Source organism: Melospiza georgiana, chromosome 26 (assembly GCF_028018845.1).
Source record: "Melospiza georgiana isolate bMelGeo1 chromosome 26, bMelGeo1.pri, whole genome shotgun sequence".
Taxonomy (NCBI): Eukaryota; Metazoa; Chordata; class Aves; order Passeriformes; family Passerellidae; genus Melospiza; species Melospiza georgiana.
Genome location: NC_080455.1, coordinates 2,221,436 through 2,240,342, shown reverse-complemented (window position 1 = coordinate 2,240,342; position 18,907 = coordinate 2,221,436). Strand labels below are relative to the sequence as shown.

General features: G+C 55.9%; 2 protein-coding genes across 3 annotated transcripts; both read right to left on the bottom strand.

Moving 5' to 3' along the window:
- Positions 1–885: 885 nt before the first annotated feature.
- LOC131093689 (complexin-3-like) lies at positions 886–2,274 on the bottom strand. Its single transcript, XM_058040961.1, has 3 exons — positions 2,120–2,274; positions 1,413–1,500; positions 886–1,104 (listed from the first exon to the last, which is right to left on the bottom strand). The coding sequence occupies exons 1-3, from the start codon at positions 2,272–2,274 to the stop codon at positions 886–888; spliced, it is 462 nt and encodes a 153-aa protein (XP_057896944.1).
- Positions 2,275–3,074: 800 nt separating this feature from the next.
- MATK (megakaryocyte-associated tyrosine kinase) lies at positions 3,075–17,111 on the bottom strand. Of its 2 annotated transcripts, XM_058040737.1 has the most exons (14): positions 17,023–17,074; positions 16,830–16,862; positions 7,440–7,496; positions 7,112–7,225; positions 6,885–7,000; positions 6,357–6,576; positions 5,394–5,487; positions 5,236–5,301; positions 4,999–5,098; positions 4,827–4,911; positions 4,574–4,647; positions 4,270–4,465; positions 3,849–3,935; positions 3,075–3,726 (listed from the first exon to the last, which is right to left on the bottom strand). In XM_058040737.1, exons 3-14 carry the CDS (start codon positions 7,446–7,448, stop codon positions 3,544–3,546), a joined length of 1,344 nt encoding a protein of 447 aa, XP_057896720.1. In that variant the 5' UTR covers positions 7,449–7,496; positions 16,830–16,862; positions 17,023–17,074; the 3' UTR covers positions 3,075–3,543. The 2 variants fall into 2 exon arrangements, with proteins under 2 accessions (XP_057896720.1, XP_057896719.1); XM_058040736.1 differs by lacking the exon at positions 7,440–7,496 and having other exon boundaries at positions 17,023–17,111.
- Between the last annotated feature and the right edge of the window lie 1,796 nt (positions 17,112–18,907).

The window sequence follows — 18,907 nt, the reverse complement described above, 5'->3', positions numbered from 1 at the left end:
GTGGGGAGGATGGAGGCGGCTCAGCGCGTCCTTCCTTTCATGCACACACAGCGTGATTCCCGGCGGCTCCGGCTCCGGCGGGAGGTGCCGCTGGGGCCAGCGCTGGACCAACATTTTACACGGGTTCAGCGAGCTTAGTCCTCGGGGACAGGCGACTCAGGAAGATTAGAGCTCGCTAAAATAGGCAGGTATTAGTGATCTCAGCAGCCCCCGGCCTTCCGGCGCGGCCGCATTTAAGCCAGCGCTGCTGCCGAGCGCCCAGGACAGAGCCCGGCGGGGCAGGAGCAGCCGGGCACCCCGGCCCAGCCGAGGGGATGCTCCTGCTGCCTGCGCTGGGGATGCTCCAGCACGGAGTAAATGCTCCACGCCCGCTCCGGGGCTGTCCCCAAGGGGTGGCCAGGGGGATCCCGGGGTCCCTGTGAGGGCTGCTGCAGAGGGGGGGCAGGACCCAGTGGCCAAGCGTCCCGGGCTGGTTGGTGGCTCACAGGACACGGGGCAGCCCGGCTCCAGCGCTGTCACCGTGTCCCCTCACCCACCAGGACAGGGACTGTGTGGGTGCGGGATGTGGCAGGACAGGAACGGTGCCGGCAATGCTGTATTTATTGAGCCAAACGGTGCACGGTGCCAGGGCTGGTGAGGGGGGTAACGGGGTCAGGGACCTGCCCCATGTGGGGGCTCACACCAGGAGCACCAGGAGAGGGACCTGACCACACCCGGGCGTTCTGCACCGCTGCACACCCTGGGAAAGGAACTGCGAATGGTTTTGGGGAAGAAAACTCACGCCTATCATGAGTATTGGGACCCGTACCCCAAGTGAGGGCCACCCAGAGCTCGGCATGCCGCGGCTCCCGGGCACAGGGGCTGCCGATGGCTCCTGCAGCGCTGCTACATCAGGGCGCACCTGTCCCGCACCTGCTCCACGCCGCCCAGGGCGCGCTCCCGCAGCGCCGGCAGCTCCACCTGCCGCAGCTTCGCCAGGAAGGCGAAGGCCCCGGCGCTGCCATCCTCCTCCTCCTCCTCCTCGCTGTGCACCATGGCTGCCAGGTCCGGCGGCAGCTCCACCGCCCCTCCGGCCACGTGCACCTGCGCGTCGTCCCGCTCGTCCTGGACGCGGGTGGGAGAGGCGTCGGGTGGGGACAGACGCGGGGCCCGCCCCGGCGGAGCGGGGAAAGGGGACAGAGAACGGCCAGTCCCAGGGGGCTGGGGACACGGCGGGATTCCAGGACTGCCCAGTGCCACGCTCGGACGCTGGGTGGGCAGCGGGCGGCAGATAGACAGAGACAGTGGCCGTCTGCTGCCCCCTTCAGGAATGCCTCCGGCCCAGGGGAGCGCGGCAGCCGTGGGCCTGGGGCTGTTCGGGCGATGTAGGGTCAAGAGGAAGCCCCCGGGCCCGCAGACAGGCTGGTTCTTACCTGGGCCAGGTGGTACTTGTCCCGCAGGTGCATCCGCACCGTGGCCCGTTCTGCCTTCCTCTGTGCAAACGCCTTGTCCCGCTCGATCCTGCAGCAGGTGCCACACCATCACCCCTCCTCACTGAGCCCCCCAGGACCACCCCACCCAGGTCACCCTGCTCCTCCTGCAGAGCAGGTCTGGGGTAGGAGGGAGAAGGTCTGAGAGCCACAAGAGGGTTAAAGTGGGGATCTGGGAGCAGGAGCCACATCCTGTCCACGCAGCTCAGCACCCAGATTCAGAGGTGGTTGATGAAGGCGCCCATTGCAGGGATTCGCTCCTCCTGCAGCCTCTCATGTCCCTGGTGCTGAGCTGCTGGCTTCCCACAGCGCCCAGTCCTAGGGAGGTGGGACCTGAATCCAATCCCAAGCTGACTCCCATCCCTGGGCTCCAAGGGTGATGGACTGGAACCACCCTGGGGCTCTGACACCTGGGGGTTCCCCTTGTCACCTGTGGTGCACAAAGGTGCTGTCACAGCCTGTGCCAGCACCTCCATGGACCCCCCATGCTGTGGGGGACATGCTGAGGGCACCTGCTCTGCACTGTCTCTTGCCCCAGCTGCCTCCCTGTCCCTGTCCTGTGCCACCCCGGGGAAAGCTCACAGAATCAGATCCTGATTCTGGAGTGTTGGGGGACCCTCGTGACCCGCTCAGCCCCGGAAAAGCCTTACTTCTCCTCCAGCAGCTGCCGCTGGTACTCCTCAAACTCCTCGCGGCCCATGGTGCTGGGCAGCGCAGCCGCCTTCTCATCCTTGGGGGCCCCCTTGGCGGACTCATCCTTGCCCCCCTGGAAGCTCTTCAGGGTGGCCGTGAAGAAGGAGGCCATGGTGGGTGGCGGTGGCAGCTCCTGCCCCGAGGTGCCCACCGGGTCCCAGTGCCCGCAAGGTCAGTGGGCCCAGCCCCAGGGGCACCGCGGATCAGGGGCGGATTAAGGCATTAGGAGGGGAAGGCACAGCCAGGGTGGAAGGACCTTCCCTTTGCTGCACCCAAGGGTGCTTGCAGGGGACAGCGGCAGTGCAGAGGGACAGCTGGTGCTGCCTCATCAGAGTGACAGGGAGGTGGAAGGAGTCACTGAACTGCAGCACACACCGGGTCAGGCTGAAATACCCCCAATACATGGATCCAAAATTGGGTCAGAACCCATGGGGCCATGGCAAGCCCTGGGGAGAGCCCCATGCCGTGGGCAGCCAGAGCCATGCACTCAGGGGGATTGGGGGTGCAGGAAGTCAGCACGGAGGAGACACAAGAGGATTAGCCGAAAAAACCCAGCCGAGGGTCAGAGGAGTGGCAGCAGATGAGGCGGTGGCGGGGCACACCCACCCTGTGCCCCCGCTAATCCCTGCTCCACCGAGACCGAGATTGCTCGGCAGCCTGCGGGGCCGGGGGCTCCCCACGCCTGGGGATGTGCCCCGTGCCTGTAATCTATAGGAAAGCAATTCCCATACAGGCTCTGATTAAAGCATAATCCCCTGCTGCACAGAGCCCCGATGGGAGAGGGGCTGGATGGCGTGGGGGGTTCCAAGGGCCAGAGCTCCTGGCCCCCCCAAAGCCTTTCACTGGGCTTTGTCAGGCCCCAAGTGAGAGATAGGCCTAATTTCACTCCAGAGGCTTAAAGATGCTGTTGAACTAGATTCTTTGGTTTAATCAAAAAGCCCAAATCCATGTGGTTTAGCTGGCTGTGCCAGCATCCCCGTGTGGGGCTGGGCGCTGGGGCAGGGCTGAGTCAGGGTGGGGTCTCATCCCCCAGTGAGTGGAGATGTCCAGTCCTGTCTCCCAGCACTGGAAGTCGCAGCTTGAAGGGACCCCACACACAGCATCTGCTCCTGGGGCTGAGCACAGGGCTGTGGGCTTGGCTGCCTTGGGGTCTGTGCTCCCCACTGTGGTGGGCCAGGGCAGATCAATCCGATGGCAACCTTCTCTGGGCTGTGTGGTGGGTGGAAGGACCATGCCGGGATGGAGGGAGGCTGCTGCTCCATCTCCACAGGGAGAGAGCAGCACCACAGGCCCTCCTGTTCCTGGCCCCTCTTGCCCTGCCACTCCCAACCCTGGAGGGTCTAGGGGCTTCAGGTCCTGTGTCCTGGTAGCAGGATGGGGGTTAAATGTCCCTCAGGTGCTTCAGCTCCTTCTGTAGCTTCTCTGTGAGTTTCTTGAAGGACGGGCGCTTGCCTGGCTCCAGCTCCCAGCAGCTCTTCATCAGGGCATAGACGGTGGGCGGGCAGCCCTCGGGGGCGTCCATGCGGTACCCCTGCTCCAGCAGCTCTGTCACCTCCTTCAGGGCCTGCCAGGATGGAGAACCAGCTGGCAACCCCTTCCCTGCTCTGCTCAGGGAGCAGTGGGATGTCCCCGTCCCATCAGTGCCAGTGGGGTGTAACCTGTGGTGGTCCCTGGCACAGTGCTCACCAGCTTGGGGTAGGGTGCCCGTCCAAAGGAAAAGGTTTCCCACAGGAGGATCCCGTAGCTCCACACGTCCGACTTGGAGGAGAATTTCTGTGGTGGCAGGAGAGGGGAGGGTGAAGCCAGCTGAGGGCTGTGCTGGGTCCCCGTTGCTTCCCGAGGGCAAGACAGAGGACAGTGACTGTCCCCTGCCCCCCCTCAGCTCCCCAGGGTGTGAGCACCCCCCAGTCCCATCATCCTGCCCCAATCCCCACTGCACTGCTCAGGACAGAGGCAGAATTTTGGAAGATGCAGGGCTGGCTGTGCCAGAGGCCACGGTGGGGCAGGGATGGGTCAGTGGGAATGGGAACAAGCAGGGGCAACCCAAAGGCGTGAGATGCTTTGGAAGGACCCCCTGGCCAGCCCTGTCCCTCTCACTGTCCCTCACATTGTGTTTCAGGGCCTCTGGTGCCGTCCACTTCACAGGGAGCAATGTGGCATCTGCACCCTTGGGGTTGACCCGGGCCAAGCCGAAGTCGCTCACTTTGGCCACGTTCTCCTCGGAGATGAGGATGTTGCGGGCAGCCAGGTCCCGGTGCACCAACTTCTTGGACTCAAGGTAGTCCATGCCTTGAGCCACATCCCTGCCACGAGCGAGTGAGACAGAGCCGTGTCCCTGAGTGCTCCCTGGGGCTGCACAGGGGCAGGCAGGGCCCGGGGTCCCAGCCCAGCGGAGGAGGAGGGGAACTCACAGAGAGAACAGGAGGAGCTGCTGGGTGGAGACGAGTGCCCGGCCCCGCGTGCGCAGGAAGTTCACCAGGTTGCCCTGACAGAGGAGGATAAAATGAGTCAGGACCAACAGGATGGGGCTGCCAGGAGACTTTGTCTTCTGCAGGTGCTGCAGTGCCTGGCATCTGTGATGAGTCAGCCTCTAGACAAGGATATTATTACCAAATGTAAGTGGTGATGGGTCCCGCTGGCTGAGGAGCAGCCAGGTGCTCTCACCTTGCTCATGAACTCCATGACAATGTAGAGGCCATTGTGCAGGATCACTCCCAGCAAACACACCAGGTTTTTGTGCCGGACCTTCCTAGAATGGAGGAGATCTGAGTCAAGGAGGTGCCTGCTCATCCCAGGCCACAGGCAGGGTGGGGCCACGCCTGCATGGAGCACTCACGTCATGGCAGCTGTTTCAGCAAGGAAGGCCTGGGCAGTCACATCACACTTGATGTTCTTCACAGCCACCCTCTGCCCCAAGTACTCGCCCTGCAGGACATCTGGGAGAGCACAGGAGGGTCAGGCTGAGCCCCACACCCGGCCCCCTGCTCTCCAGGCTGAGCCCCCCGTGCCATGAGATGGGGAGGGGATCAGGCAGTGCCATCTGGGGAACCTCCAGCCCCGCCCTCTCACCTACCTCCAAACTCGCCTTGCCCAATGCGCTCTCCCAGTGTGAGGTGCTTCAGGTTCAGCAACCAGCCAGCTGGGCATGGGCACAAGGGCAGGTTAGCAGAGGCCACCAGTAGGGCCTTGTCCCTAAAATGCAGACCACAGCCCCCTCCCACCATCCCCTACCTTTGGCCAACTCCTCCTCAGCTGACTTCATCCCAGATTTTGTTTTGGGCTTCACCAGCTTGGTGCAGATGGCTCCCTGCTCCTTCATGTAATGCTGCCAAGGGATGAACAGGTGGAGGTGATGCCAGCTCTTACCCTCAGGGTTGGGGTGTCCAGGGAACAGCTTTGGGATGCTCCACAAGACTGCACCATCGCCACCCTCGAGGGCAGCCCACGTCTCAGCCTTGCTCCCCTCCGGGCACAGCCAGAGGAACACCACGATGGACCACAGGGGATATGGGGTGCTACTGGTGGGGTTGAACCCCTGGCAGGGGCTGCAGCAGCTGAGGGCCGTTGGCAGAGGCAATGGGAGAGGAAGCAGCCAGACAGGATGGGGCCGGATGGGATGGGATAGGACAACCTTCAGAGTTTTAAAGTGGGGCCAAGGCAGCTGAGAAGGGAAAGGAGCCACCCAAAAGTTGTGTCTAAAACGAAAACACAAGAGTGCAACTCCCTGGAGAGGAGACAGGGTGAGGGCAGGACCACCAGGAAAAACTCACTGGAGGGGCGAGAGCTCACACAGCAGCCTGGGAGCCCTGTGGGGTCAGCAGGTGAGAGGGGCTTTGAGGGGAAGGAGATGCACCAAAACACCTCAAAGTCCAGGGGAGGCAGAGGCCACCAGGGTCTTCCTGCTATGTGAGGCACTGAATAAGCAGGGATAGGGGTAAAATGTGGCCTTTGTATGGGGACTGTGACTGCAGCTGGCACAGCTGGTTTGCAGAGACATCCTTGGGAAATCCCAGATCTGCCCACTGCACCCCAAACTGAGTGGGAACCACGAGCCTTTGAAGGGGATGGAGAATTACACCGGGTAAAACACCAGTGAAAACCACACAGAACAGGACAAGGACCTGTCTCTGTGAGAGCCCATGAGGTCCTTGCTCTGCTCTGGCACTGGTGGGACCCTCTGCCCGGGGGTCTCACCTCAATCATGTCAATGAGGTTGGAGAAGTACTGCTGGCTGTCGATGCTGAGCGTGTTCTCCTCGTGCACCACGCGGTAGTGGATCACCTCCTTGCCAAAGCTCACGCACAGCACGTAGTCCCCGGGGTGCCGCACAGACTCACGCACCAGGAACAGCCCATCCTCGGGGGGCTGCAGCTCCTGCACCGCCTCCAGCCCCGAGATCTTCCCGTGGAACCAGCTGAGGACAGGGGCGTTGGAGAGGGGGCTGAGCCAGGGGCAGCAGCGAGATGGGGAAAGCAGAGCCCCTGCCAAAGCTGCACAGACCCTACTGCATGAAACCCCCCTCCACGGGGCTGGCACAATTAGGGCTCCTTTAAGCCAGGTACTGGCCCCAGCAAATCCCTCCATGGCCAGGGCACGGCCACAGGATGCTCTGTCCCCAGCGGCGCCCCCAAACCATGAATGGCGGGAACACACTGGATTCATCTGCACCCGCAGCCCGCAGGGGCTCAGCGGGGTCCCCCCAGTCACCCCGGCTGTACTCACGGCATCAGGCTGAGCTTGGGGTCGGCGCGGATGGCCCCGCGCTCCCGCAGGGCGCTGGCTGCCAGCAGCCCCTCCTGGCCCGTCTCGTTGTGCCGGGCGCGGTACCAGCCTTTGCCCTGGGGACGAGAGGGTCTCAGGGCTGGACAAGGAAGGGCGGATCCCTCTGGGGAGGGAGGGACTGGCTCTGGCAGCTGAGCAGAGCGTCCCTGGGCAGCCGCAGGTCTCACCTCCACGGCCTCGATGATGGTGACCATGTCCCCCTTGCGGAAGGCCAGCTCCCGGGGCTTGGGCTTGCTGTGGTCATGCTTGGTGACGCACTGCGTGCCGGGGGGCCAGTGCTTCTGCAAGGACAAACGGCGTTGGTGGGGACAGCGAGAGCTGGACCCCTCTGCTTCCCCCCGGCACCAGGGCCAGCCCCAAGGACCCTCTGAAACCCTGGCTGGGGACCAGGGGCGCTGGGCACGAGCCCTCCTCCACCCCAGTTCGGTCCTGGGGGCACCGCAGGGTCCCCGGTGTCAGCTGGCACTGCTGGTGTCCCTGTGCTGCCCCGCTCACCCCAGACATGGCCAACCGTCAGCGCATCAGGGACTCCCTGTCCTCTCCTGCTGCCACCTGCAGAAGAAACCAAAGGGGCTGTGGAGGGACAGGCTGAGCTGGCTTGGCCCAGGTCACGGCTGCTGTCCCACAGACTCCCCTGGCCAGTGCAGCTCCTGTCCCTCACACAGCCTTGCACCACGGGATGGAGGAGAAGGCTGCAAGCTCTGCCTGTGCCAGCTGTGTCCTGGGGACACCCCTGCCCCACACACGGACGGGAGCAGGACCAGCACTCCTGCTCTCTGCCACCAAGGAGGGGCCCCAGCTCTCAGCAGCTCTGCAGGCACAGCAGGAGCCCAGCACCACAGCTGTGTGGGAGTGATGTGGTTTTACCAGGAACTTGCTTTTTCACCTCCTCTTTCAGGAGCTCCGAGTCACCAGGGGCAGCAGCCGTGGCCCTGCTGACGTGGAAAGCAGCAGGGCTGGTGCGGGGGCTGCCTGGCACTGGGGACACAGGCCAGGCTGGGCTGAGGTGGGACTGTCACATGCACCGGCTGTGGGATCCTTGCACAATGTCCCTGTGCCGCCCTGACACCAGCTGCTCATGCCGGGATGCATATGACAGCTTTGCAATTTGAAATTGTGGGTCTTTTCCTCCTTCATCCCCACTGCCACCTCCTTGGGAGGATCATAGAATCAGGGAATGGTATGGTTTGGGAGGGACCTTAAAACCCATCTAATTCAACTCCCTGCCATGGCAGGGACATCTTCCACTGTCCCAGGCTGCTCCAAGCCCTGGCCTTGGGCACTGCCAGGGATCCAGGGGCACCCACAGCTGCTCTGGGCACCCTGTGCCAGGGCCTGCCCACCCTGCCAGGGAACAATTCCTGATTCCCAATCTCCCTGTGGCAGTGGGAGCCATTCCCTGTGTCCTGTCCCTGCAGGCGTTGTCCCCAGTCCCTCTGCAGCTCTCCTGGAGCCCCTTCAGGCCCTGCCAGGGGCTCTGAGCTCTCCCTGGAGCCTTTTCTTCTCCCAGCCTGGCTGCAGAGCAGCAGGGCTCCAGCACTTGGAGCACATTTGTGGCCTCCTCTGGCCTGGCTGCAGCAGCTCCATTCTTTCTTCTGCTGGGGTCTCAGAGCTGGAGGCAGCTCTGCAGGTGGGGTCGAATCAGAGCAGAGCAGAGGGGCAGAATCCCCCCCTGCCCTGCTGCCCATGACTTGGGACGAGCTCCTTGGAGCAGAGATGACTTTGCTCTTTGGAAGGTGACTCACAATCACTGCTCTGCATCACTGCTGTAAACTCCTCTCTGTGGCAGTGTGGATCTAAGGACTGTCTGATCCTGCCAGCCCATATCCACAACAACAAAACAGGGACAATTGTAGCTGCTACGAGATTAGCATTGGAAGGCAGCAGTTTTGTCTCTGGCAGAAGCCATCCCCTCGCCTTGCAGCCCATCCATGGCACACGTGTTGTCTTGGTGAAGTTGGGGTTGCACAGCAGCCACTGTGAGCTGCTCCCCAGCTGCACACCAGAGGCTGCTGTGACTGGTGCAGCTCAGGTCACTTCCAGGATGCTGAGGACCTCATGAACACAGAGCTTCAGCACAGGGTCTGCTCCATTCCCCTGCCAAGGTCCATCCTGTCCAAGGAAGGCTGTGCTGGCTGAGCCAGGAGGGCTGATGGCAGTTCTGACAACTCTCCTTCATTTACTGCTGCTCAAGGACAGAAATTTTGGGTGAAAAGCAGCAGCTGTTTGGTCTGTCCTGCCCTGTGCGCAGACAGCAGTTGGTGCTGGGAAGGGACAGATCCTCCACTTGAGTACCAAAGGGAAGAGCTTCTCCTCTGCCCAGCCAGCCCTGGGGCTCAGGGTGATGGACACACACCCCCAAGGGACACCTGCTGCCAGCAGAGCCTGGACTGCAGCCAGTGCCTCGCCCAGGCACCAGCAGGGACAGCAGTGAATCACCTCCCTCCTGGTGACACTCACATGCCTGCTCCTAAAGCAGCTCTTTGTTCCTGGAGGTGTTTGATCCATGAGATTCCCATCACTAGAATGAATGCTCCCACAAGGAGAGTATGCAGGCAGAAAGCCTGAGAGGAGATATTTGCTCCCTTCTTTGTTTTGGGGCTGTTCTGTACTTTTATGAATTGGTAAACCTGAGTAATTGCAATGAGGTTGAGAAGCACAGAGACGTAGTGGGGGTTGGTAAAGCTGTCCCAACCCTGGACTGGAGAGCTCAAGCTTATTCCCAGTGCACAGAGGTGCCAGAGCTGTGACAGGCGGGCCCCGGCTGCGATGGAGCCGTGCTGGGCTCTCCCCTCCAGCAGCACTGGTGTCACTGGGACAGAGGGCAGCTGCTGCCCCCCTGCTGGAAAACGGGGGACACCCGGGCATTCCCCCCTGCCCACCAGGCTCAGCGCCGTGCCCGTCCCTCCCTGTGCCCCAGGGGACAGCAGGGCAGAACCCTCGGCTGCCCTCAGCGCCCCTCGGGCCTGGCTCTTACCTCAGCGGTGCCCATGTGGGGCCGGGGACAGCGGGGCCAGGGAAGCTCACAGCTGAGCCTGGGCTGGGATCCCTGAGCTCCTGGGCAGTCTCAGTCCTACACAGAGCCGAGCTCCCAGGCAGAGAGCAGCTCCCAGGCAGAGCCGGGGCCGAGTTCCTGATTTCTCTGCTGCCGAGGCTGTGATGCAGCGCCCGGGCGGTCCCTGCCCTGGCGCCGCCTGCGCCCTCAAATCTCTATCAGAAATGAGTCATTATTTGACAACACTGAGAGCAACTTCTGCCCTTTGAGGGCACAGCTACACACCCTCCCTAGCAGGGAACTGGAGCTCACCAGATCCTGTTCCCTGTGCTCTGTGGGGGAATCGGTTTCCCCCTGCAAACAGGGACAGCTGCTGTCACCACTGCTGGCCTGGCCAGAGCAGTGACAATGGAGTGGCTGCCTCTGGTGGCAACAGCTCTCCAGGGGGACCGAGTCCCAGGGGAGGACGAGCTGGGACCAGGGATCCCCAGGCGTAATCTTGTCTCAACACCGACTCTGTGAGCCTCAGAGCAGGCTGATCCAGGCCACCCTTCGCTGTTCCTCTGGGGGTGACAATCCAGAGGCACCACGGGTTGGGACAGGCAATGGCACAGAAAGCTTTAAATGAGTGCTGCTGTCAAAGAGAAGCAGCTTATCTGTATCCTGCAGCATCCACACGAGTGGGGAGGGAATAACCACCTCTGTAGCTCATCATCCCAGCCACAAAACCAGACACCAGTTCTGCACTAATGTTCAGCATTTCCAATATTCTGAGCAAAATGGTGAAAAAGAAGAAAATGCAGTTGTAGGCAAACACCAGATTCATTCAGGAGTCTTGGGATCTTTTTGGGTGTACTTAAAAAAAAAATTATTGAAATTGTGTTTAAGCCTTCAGAAAACATTGGCAATTCAAGGGCAAAGGCAGTGTAGAAGAAAACGAATCCAACTAGCAGGTACTTTCAGATCCTGGTTATATTTTCCATACACAAACAACTTCCCCAAGCCATTCAAGCCAGACTGTTCATAGGATTCTTGGGGTGTAATTTCCCAGGAGCACTCCTTGCATTATTCCCTGTATTTGTAGGGATGGATCCTTAGAAACCTGGTCTGTTCAGGCTGGAGAATTACACATGAGTTCATCCCTACAGCTCTATGCTGCACTCCCAGGATCTGCACCAGGCTCCCTGTGACAAACAGAGATGTTTTGTGGTTTTGGGTTTTTCACATCCGGCCGTTGTTACAGACACGACCACGGCCGAGGAACTCGGCGCCACGCACAGGGAGCCACTCCCTCAGATGTACTAAATGGGCTTTTCCCATCCTGCTGCACAGCCAGCAGAGATTCCCACGTGCTTCTGCCTGAGCTGGTGTCCCCTTTCCACCGTGGGGCCTGCCACCCAGCCAGAGCCTGAGCCTTTAACCCAGCACTGCTTTCTCCCATCTCTGGGGCAGCAGAGGCACCGCCCGGCTCCGTGGGTGCAGCTGGACCCAGGTGCCTCCCAAAGCCACAGAGCCAAAACCTTGGGACTGTGCAGCCCTTCCTAACTCACTGAGTAAATGGGAATGGGATGGGAACATTTGTCTCACATTCTAGGCTGAGGCTTTGCCTACTTGCCCATTTTCCTCCTGACATCTTGCATTTGGGCCAGGGAGAGCGAGGCTCAAGATCCTACAGAGCGAATTACTGAGCAGTGCCATTCCTGGAAAAATCCAAGTTTTCCAAAGGAGCAGAGTTTGCAGGTGGAGAGATAGGCAACAATATTCATCAGGAACAGCACACATTTTGTACAAAAAACCCATCTCCCGTCAGCTCAGCAGGATCTGGGCATTAGCAATCCCAAATCCACAGGCTCTCTTTTGGCAACTCAACCCCTTTCAGTCCTCTTGGACAATACCATTGGATTCAACATAAATGTACCTTCCAGCCTGAGGAGTCTGCCCTGCATTTCATTTTCTGGTTCCCTTCAAAAAGGGAACCAGAAAATGGAAATAAGTCATAAAAGCAGACATGTCTTTGACAGCCAATCTCCAGCATTTAAAGGAACATCACTGAGTTCAAACATGCTTTATCACAGCAAAGATTTATATTTCCACCCAGAAATAAAAAATCACAGAATTGCAGAATGATTGGTGTTGGAACAGACTGTGAATAACATCCCTTTCTAAACCCCTGTCCTGGCTATTCATGGGAGGTCCAAGCCCTGCCCAGCCTGGCCTTGGGCACTGCCAGGGATCCAGGGGCAGCCCCAGCTGCTCTGGGAAATCCATTCCAGGGATGGATTCCACAATTCCTGATTCCCAATCTGCCATCCAGCCCTGCCCTGTGGCAGTGGGAGCCATTCCCTGTGTCCTGTCCCTGCAGGCCTTGTCCCCAGTCCCTCTGCAGCTCTCCTGGAGCCCCTTCAGGCCCCAAAAGGGGCTCTGAGGTGTCCCTGGAGCCTTCTCCTGTCCAGGTGAGCAGGCCCAGCTGTGCCAGGCTGGCTCAGAGCAGAGGGGCTCCAGCCCTTGGAGCACATTTGTGGCCTCCTCTGGCCTGGCTGCAGCAGCTCCACATCCTCCTGGTGTTGGGGGCACAGAGTGAAGGCAGCTCTGCAGGTAATTGTTGGTTCATTTGCAGAGAGGATCATTTGAAAGCCTCTTTCACCCTGAATAAGCTTCAGGTGGTGTCTTAAGCTCCCCCTTCTGTGAGGGGCTGTGTCCAGCCCTGGTTCAGGTACTTTTGTACACCTCATCTCCCTCTCTGCATCACCAGGAGCCACTCTGCTGCCTCCAGGAGCGATTCCCTCTGTCCCCAGCAGCCCCATGGAACAGGGCTGACAGAAGAGGTATTGTGCAGAGCAAATAACAGTTCCCAAATCTCTGCCCCAGCATGAAAGCAGAGCCTGGGCATGCTCAAGGGACAAGTGGAGGATGCTCAGGTGCAGCTGAACACGCGAGCTGGTGACATCCAGCCCCCATGTCAGGGCAGCTGTTTCATGGGCCGCACCAGGCCCTGGCTGCAGTGTCTGTGCTGGGGCGTTGTGTGCAGCACACAGAGGCTTGTCCCACATTTGCTTGGTTTTTTCAGCCAGCTGTGCCACTTGCCCTGAGTGGGCACTGCTCCATCAGTTAAAATTTTCAGTATCTGGCATCATAACTTGGCTCCCATTACTAGCAGCACTTGTGGCAGTATCCAATGGCCTTACTTCCTAATTTCTAATGAGGAAATATTTTTGCAGCAGATTGACCTTTTCATCCTCTTTTGATCTGACTTAGGTCAGGATAGAAAGTGCTCAGGATATTTTAACACTTTCTGATCTTTCTGGTTTACCACTAACAGGGGATGATAACTGGATGGCAGAGCAAAGATCACAATCAAGGCATGAGGTTATGGCAGCACTGAGTGCACAGGGGACAGCCCCAGCTCCAGCAGAGCTCAGGACATGCTGCATTGGGATAGTTCACACAGTGCTCATGTAGTGATGGGACAACAGGGAAAGGCTTTAAACTGAACGAGGTTGGGTTTTGATGGGATATAGGAAGAAATATTTTTGGTTATAAGGGTGTTGAGCTCTGGCACAGGGTGCCCAGAGCAGCTGTGGCTGCCCCTGGATCCCAAGGCCAGGTTGGACGGGGCTTGGAGCACCCTGGGACAGTGGAAGGTGCCCCTGTCCAGGGGGTGGAGCTGGATGAGCTTTAAGGTCCCTTCCAGCCCAGCCATCCTGGGATTCTGATTCTACAAAACAATGCATCTATGTAAACATCCATAGCTTTGAAATACACCCCTCTCCAATACATTTTTGTATGGCCTATGACCTTCATCCTAGAATATCTAAACAGAATCTTCTTTACACCCCCCCCCAAAATGTACTTAAAGAAAAAACAGCCTCATTTCACAATAAACAATGCAGAAACAATGTTTTTCAGTAAGTTCTAAAAGCCATGTAAATACTCCACATAGCCTGAAGGAAGTGAAGAGTGATTTGAAACAGAACTTTAAATGAAGAATCACTGAATTCCATAATGGTTTGGGTTGGGAGGGACCCTTAAAGATGATTCAGTCCCACCCCCTGCCATGGGCAGGGACAGCTTCCTCTATCCCAGGTCGCTGCAAGCCCTGCCCAGCCTGGCCTTGGGCACTGCCAGGGATCCAGGGGCACCCACAGCTGCTCTGGGCACCTGTGCCAGGGCCTGCCCACCCTGCCAGGGAACAATTCCTGATTCCCAATCTCCCACCCAGCCCTGCCCTGTGGCAGTGGGAGCCATTCCCTGTGTCCTGTCCCTGCAGGCCTTGTCCCCAGTCCCTCTGCAGCTCTCCTGGAGCCCCTTCAGGCCCCAAAAGGGGCTCTGAGGTGTCCCTGGAGCCTTCTCCTGTCCAGGTGAGCAGGCCCAGCTCTCCCAGCCTTTAACAAATACATGAAGCTAAAGCCTGTAGCAATTATCTTGCTGTCTGCTGGTGTCCAGCTCTGGTTCTCTCCATTGCACTCCTTTTTCAGGCACCACTATGACAGCACCAAAGCTGTGTTACAGCTCGGCCAGCTTCATTCCAAACCACTGAGAAGGAAATGTCTCCATGCCTGCACCTTGCTGTACAAACAGCTCCCAGCCAGCTCCTGGAGCCCAGGATTCCTGCTCCAGGGGATGGGGGGAAAGCCCCAAACCCACACAGCAAAACCTGGCAGCTGCAGGCACTTCAGGCCAGAGGGCAGAAATCTAAAGTGACAAAATGTTTGAAGGATACACATGATACCAGAGTGTGTGTGGGATTTATTTCTTCTTTTTTCTTTATTATATCTCTCTATATGTTTTGCTGTGGGAAGAGTTTCTTCTAGAGCAAGGAGTGGGAGGGAAGGAAACATAACAGAAGGAAAGGAACTGTTGCTACAGGCAACTCAACTCTTACACAACGCTGCAATTTCTGTGATGGTTATGGAATCACAGAATCATTAAGGTGGGAAAAGATCTCCAGGATCATCAGGCACAACCACCAGCCCAGCACCACCCCCATGTTCACCACTAACCCATGTATGTCCCCAGGTGCCCCAGCCACACTTCCAGGTGTGGTGACTCCAGCACTGCCCAGGGCAGCCTGTGCCACTGCCTGACCACATTTCCATCAAGCTTTCCCCTAGATCCAACCCAGACCTCCCCTGCCACAATTTCAGGCTCTTTCCTCTTGTCCTGTCATTTGTTGTACAATTTTGGACAATTGTAGTACAACAAAACTACCTGCAATGGACTATTTAAAATGCAAGATATCAGATTAAGCCAGGACTTATTACAGGTAAAAATTGCAAACATATGAGCATTATTTCATACATGCAATATGATTACTATGCAGCATTTCTTGTTTGTAATTTTTTCCACCACCTTCACCCTCTGCTCTTCTACCTCTCTTCTTTTTACTGTGTGCATCAAATGTATTATTTTAAGATTTCAGGTGCCCTGATTATGGTTTTTTTCCCCTCAAAACCATCAGTTTTAAACCATGCCAGGAGAAGAAGGAGATAAAATGGTAACAACTCAACTGAAATGAAGGCAGCTATATGGAGGAAATACACAGAAATCTGCAGTTCTTCCCACACACCATGGAAGATGGAATTCTAAGTTATTTAGAAGTTCATCACCATCACCACACCATACACAGAAATTAAGCTTATATTGCAAAACCTCACCTAAAGCTACAGTAGCCAGGGCTGTTGAAAATACGGAACCAAGAATCTGGTGTCCAAGCTGAAGGTTTCTTCATCAACCTCCTGCCCTGAGTCACAGAGGTTTCAGGCAAGACTGGCTACTGCAATTTTAATTTAATCTCAAACTGGGTTCCCTTTCATCATATTTAACATGAGCAACTGCAGGATTTTAATGTTTGCTTATTTGATATTGATCAAGAAAGCCAATGCTCATTGCACAGTCAAGAAAATTGCAACTGTTAATGAAAAAGAAGTAATTACATGTAAATGACCTTTCCTGCTGCATCAAACCAAGAACAACTGAGCAAACAGGATGGGAGAGGGCTTGAGTCATGCACTGTACAATTTTGTGTGCTACAATAAATTCTTTGGTTTTCCACATAGGCAATAAAGAATGGGACAGAGGAGTCAATAGCACATAGAATCACTGAGCACATTTAGCACTTCACTCACAGACAGGAGGACTCTCCTTTGGTGGGACATCCCAACCTCTCACTGTCAGTGTGGAGAAGCAAATGAACCAGGACCCTCCTGCAGGGCTTGGCCTGGAGCTCAGGGCAAGGTTCTGCCCCCCGAGGCTGCTGGGCACTGCCCAGGCTGCCCAGGGAATGGTGCCAAGGCTGCCAGAGCTGCAGGAGCTCCCAGGGCTGCTCAGGGTGGGGGTGTTGGGGTGCCTGGGCAGGGACAGGATCTGGATCAATGATCCCAGTGGGATCCAGCTCAGGATTTTCTATGGTTCTGTGCTCCTCTCACTTTGATGAATCCACTTAAATCTGAGCAACATCAACAGAATTTCTGGAGTTATTAATGATAGAAGTATAATAATGTAGTCCACATCTCTAAGTAGTTTAAAAGTGTTAATTGCAGTGAGACTCTTCAGTATCCCACTGTCAGGGACATTCAGTAAACTGTATTAACTGCACTTCTCTACCTGTGCATCATTTCATTACAGAGTCACTGAATCCCACAATGGTTTGGGTTGGGGGGGACCTTAAAACCCATCCCATCCCACCCCTGCCATGGCAGGGACACCTTCTACCATCCCAGGGTGCTCCCAGCCCTGCCCAGCCTGGCCTTGGGCACTGCCAGGGATCCAGGGGCAGCCCCAGCTGCTCTGGGCACCCTGTGCCAGGGCCTGCCCACCCTCACAGAGAAGAATTTCTTCTTCTACAGTAAAGAGTTCCTGGCAGCTTACAGTCTCTAAAGCATCCAGCTTACCTTCCTAACAGGGATCTTGCAGTCCAGATTCATCTGTCAATGCAAGAGATGAGAAAGGAAACCCATCAGAAAAATGAATATATTGCAGTCAGGTTTTTAACAGCAAACATCAGCAGGCAAAGAATTAAAAACATTAAAAACTATTTAAAAACTATTTAAAAACTATTTAAATAATTCTGAAATCTTGCTTTACCTGAAGTAAGAAAATGTGAGAGGCTGATCAACTGAGCTTTAGATTCTCTGGAATGAGCCCACAGTTACAGCATCTGAGACTTCCCTTAAAAGCTTTTCTATAAATAACAACTGTGAGTGTTCCGAAAAGCAACATGAGCTTTGTAGAAGTCAAGTGGGAGTGCCTGGGGCTGGAAATACAGTTCTGAAAAATCCATAGAATCACAGAATCCCAGAATGGTTTGTGTTGGAAGGGATCTTAAAGCTCATCTTATTCCACACCCCTGGACAGGGATACTTTCCACTGTCCCAGGGTGCTCCCAGCCCTGCCCAGCCTGGCCTTGGGCACTGCCAGGGATCCAGGGGTAGCCCCAGCTGCTCTGGGAAATCCATTCCAGGGATGGATTCCACAATTCCTGATTCCCAATCTCCCACCCAGCCCTGCCCTGTGGCAGTGGGAGCCATTCCCTGTGTCCTGTCCCTGCAGGCCTTGTCCCCAGTCCCTCTGCAGCTCTCCTGGAGCCCCTTCAGGCCCCAAAAGGGGCTCTGAGCTCTCCCTGAATCCTTCTTTTAAATCCTTGTTTACAAAAAATCCCATTGTCTCTGGAGAGAATTAAAGTGACACGTTAGAAGTAAAAAATCAGACAAACAAGTTTTCCCTTTAGCCAAACCTTGCTGCTTCTCTGGGCATTTGCCCATTCTTGGGACTCTGCCTTGGGGTTTGCAGCATTTTGAAATTAATTACGAGGCTGCTTTGCCACAGGTCATCAAACTACCAGGAATGTATCCACTTCTGTAGGAATTCAGATTACATAAATAGCCAAATAAGAAATTATGTTTTCTCTTTTATCACCAAAATGCACACACCCCCAACAAATCAACTCTTCTACCTGACCTTGGTGGCAGAGCTTCCTTGGGAGAAGGAAGAATGAAGAGCTGATTTCAGAGCTCTTTTGTGAAAATGTTAATGTTCTCAGACAACTGAGTGCACGCAGGATTTTACAGCTGCCAGCAATCTTCTTAACTGCAGTAATCATACAAGAAATTCTACCTCAAATGCACACCAAGAGCTGAATCTATCACTTCTGTCACTGAGATGGAGTTTTTGGGGGTCTCCATGGATATTTCTGCTCTTTCCTGGCATTTTCCCATCACTCACCTGCTGCAGTTTGATGGCCAAGTGCAAGAGGAGAAGTTTTTTTCCCCACCTCCTGTCACATCTTTTATCTGCGTGTAGGATTCTGGCATTGCTGTCTGAATACTAAACACAAACCCACTGCAGCTGCACTCAGAGCTTACAGGGAAGTTGGATATTTCAACCTTCACCATCTCCAATCGGAGACACAAAGCACATCCCTCAGAATAACTAACCATGACAGTGACAGCAGGAATTTCTCACCAGGATGTATTTTCTCAAGGTGTACATACTTATTCCTTAATAAAATGTTGCCACCCTATTGAGTAACAGTGACTTAAAAAGCTCCCAGGCACCTTACACAGCAATTCAAGACAGGAAGGAAATGCAGCATCCATTGAATCTGCAAAGGGCTCTAGAAAGAGCCAACTGAAAATCCCACAGAGAAATTTAACTGGAGCACAATTCAGTCACATACATTGACAGGGTTTGTCACCACGATGCAAATGTCTTAATTTTAAAGCTTATGGGATGTAGCAATCATTTAATAAAGCATTTCTTACAGCAGATTTTTTTTTTTTTAGTCCATTGTGCACTCAGGTATGTTCTATTGAAGATTATCAGCCCTTCCTGGAGCCAGTGAATCACCTGCCTGTGTTATCATGGGCATTTTCCAGGCATAAATAACACTTACATTTGGGTTTTTTTTCTTTTATCTGCCCATGCTTGTAGTAAGAATGGGAAGAACAAAACCTGATCTCACCAGAAATGA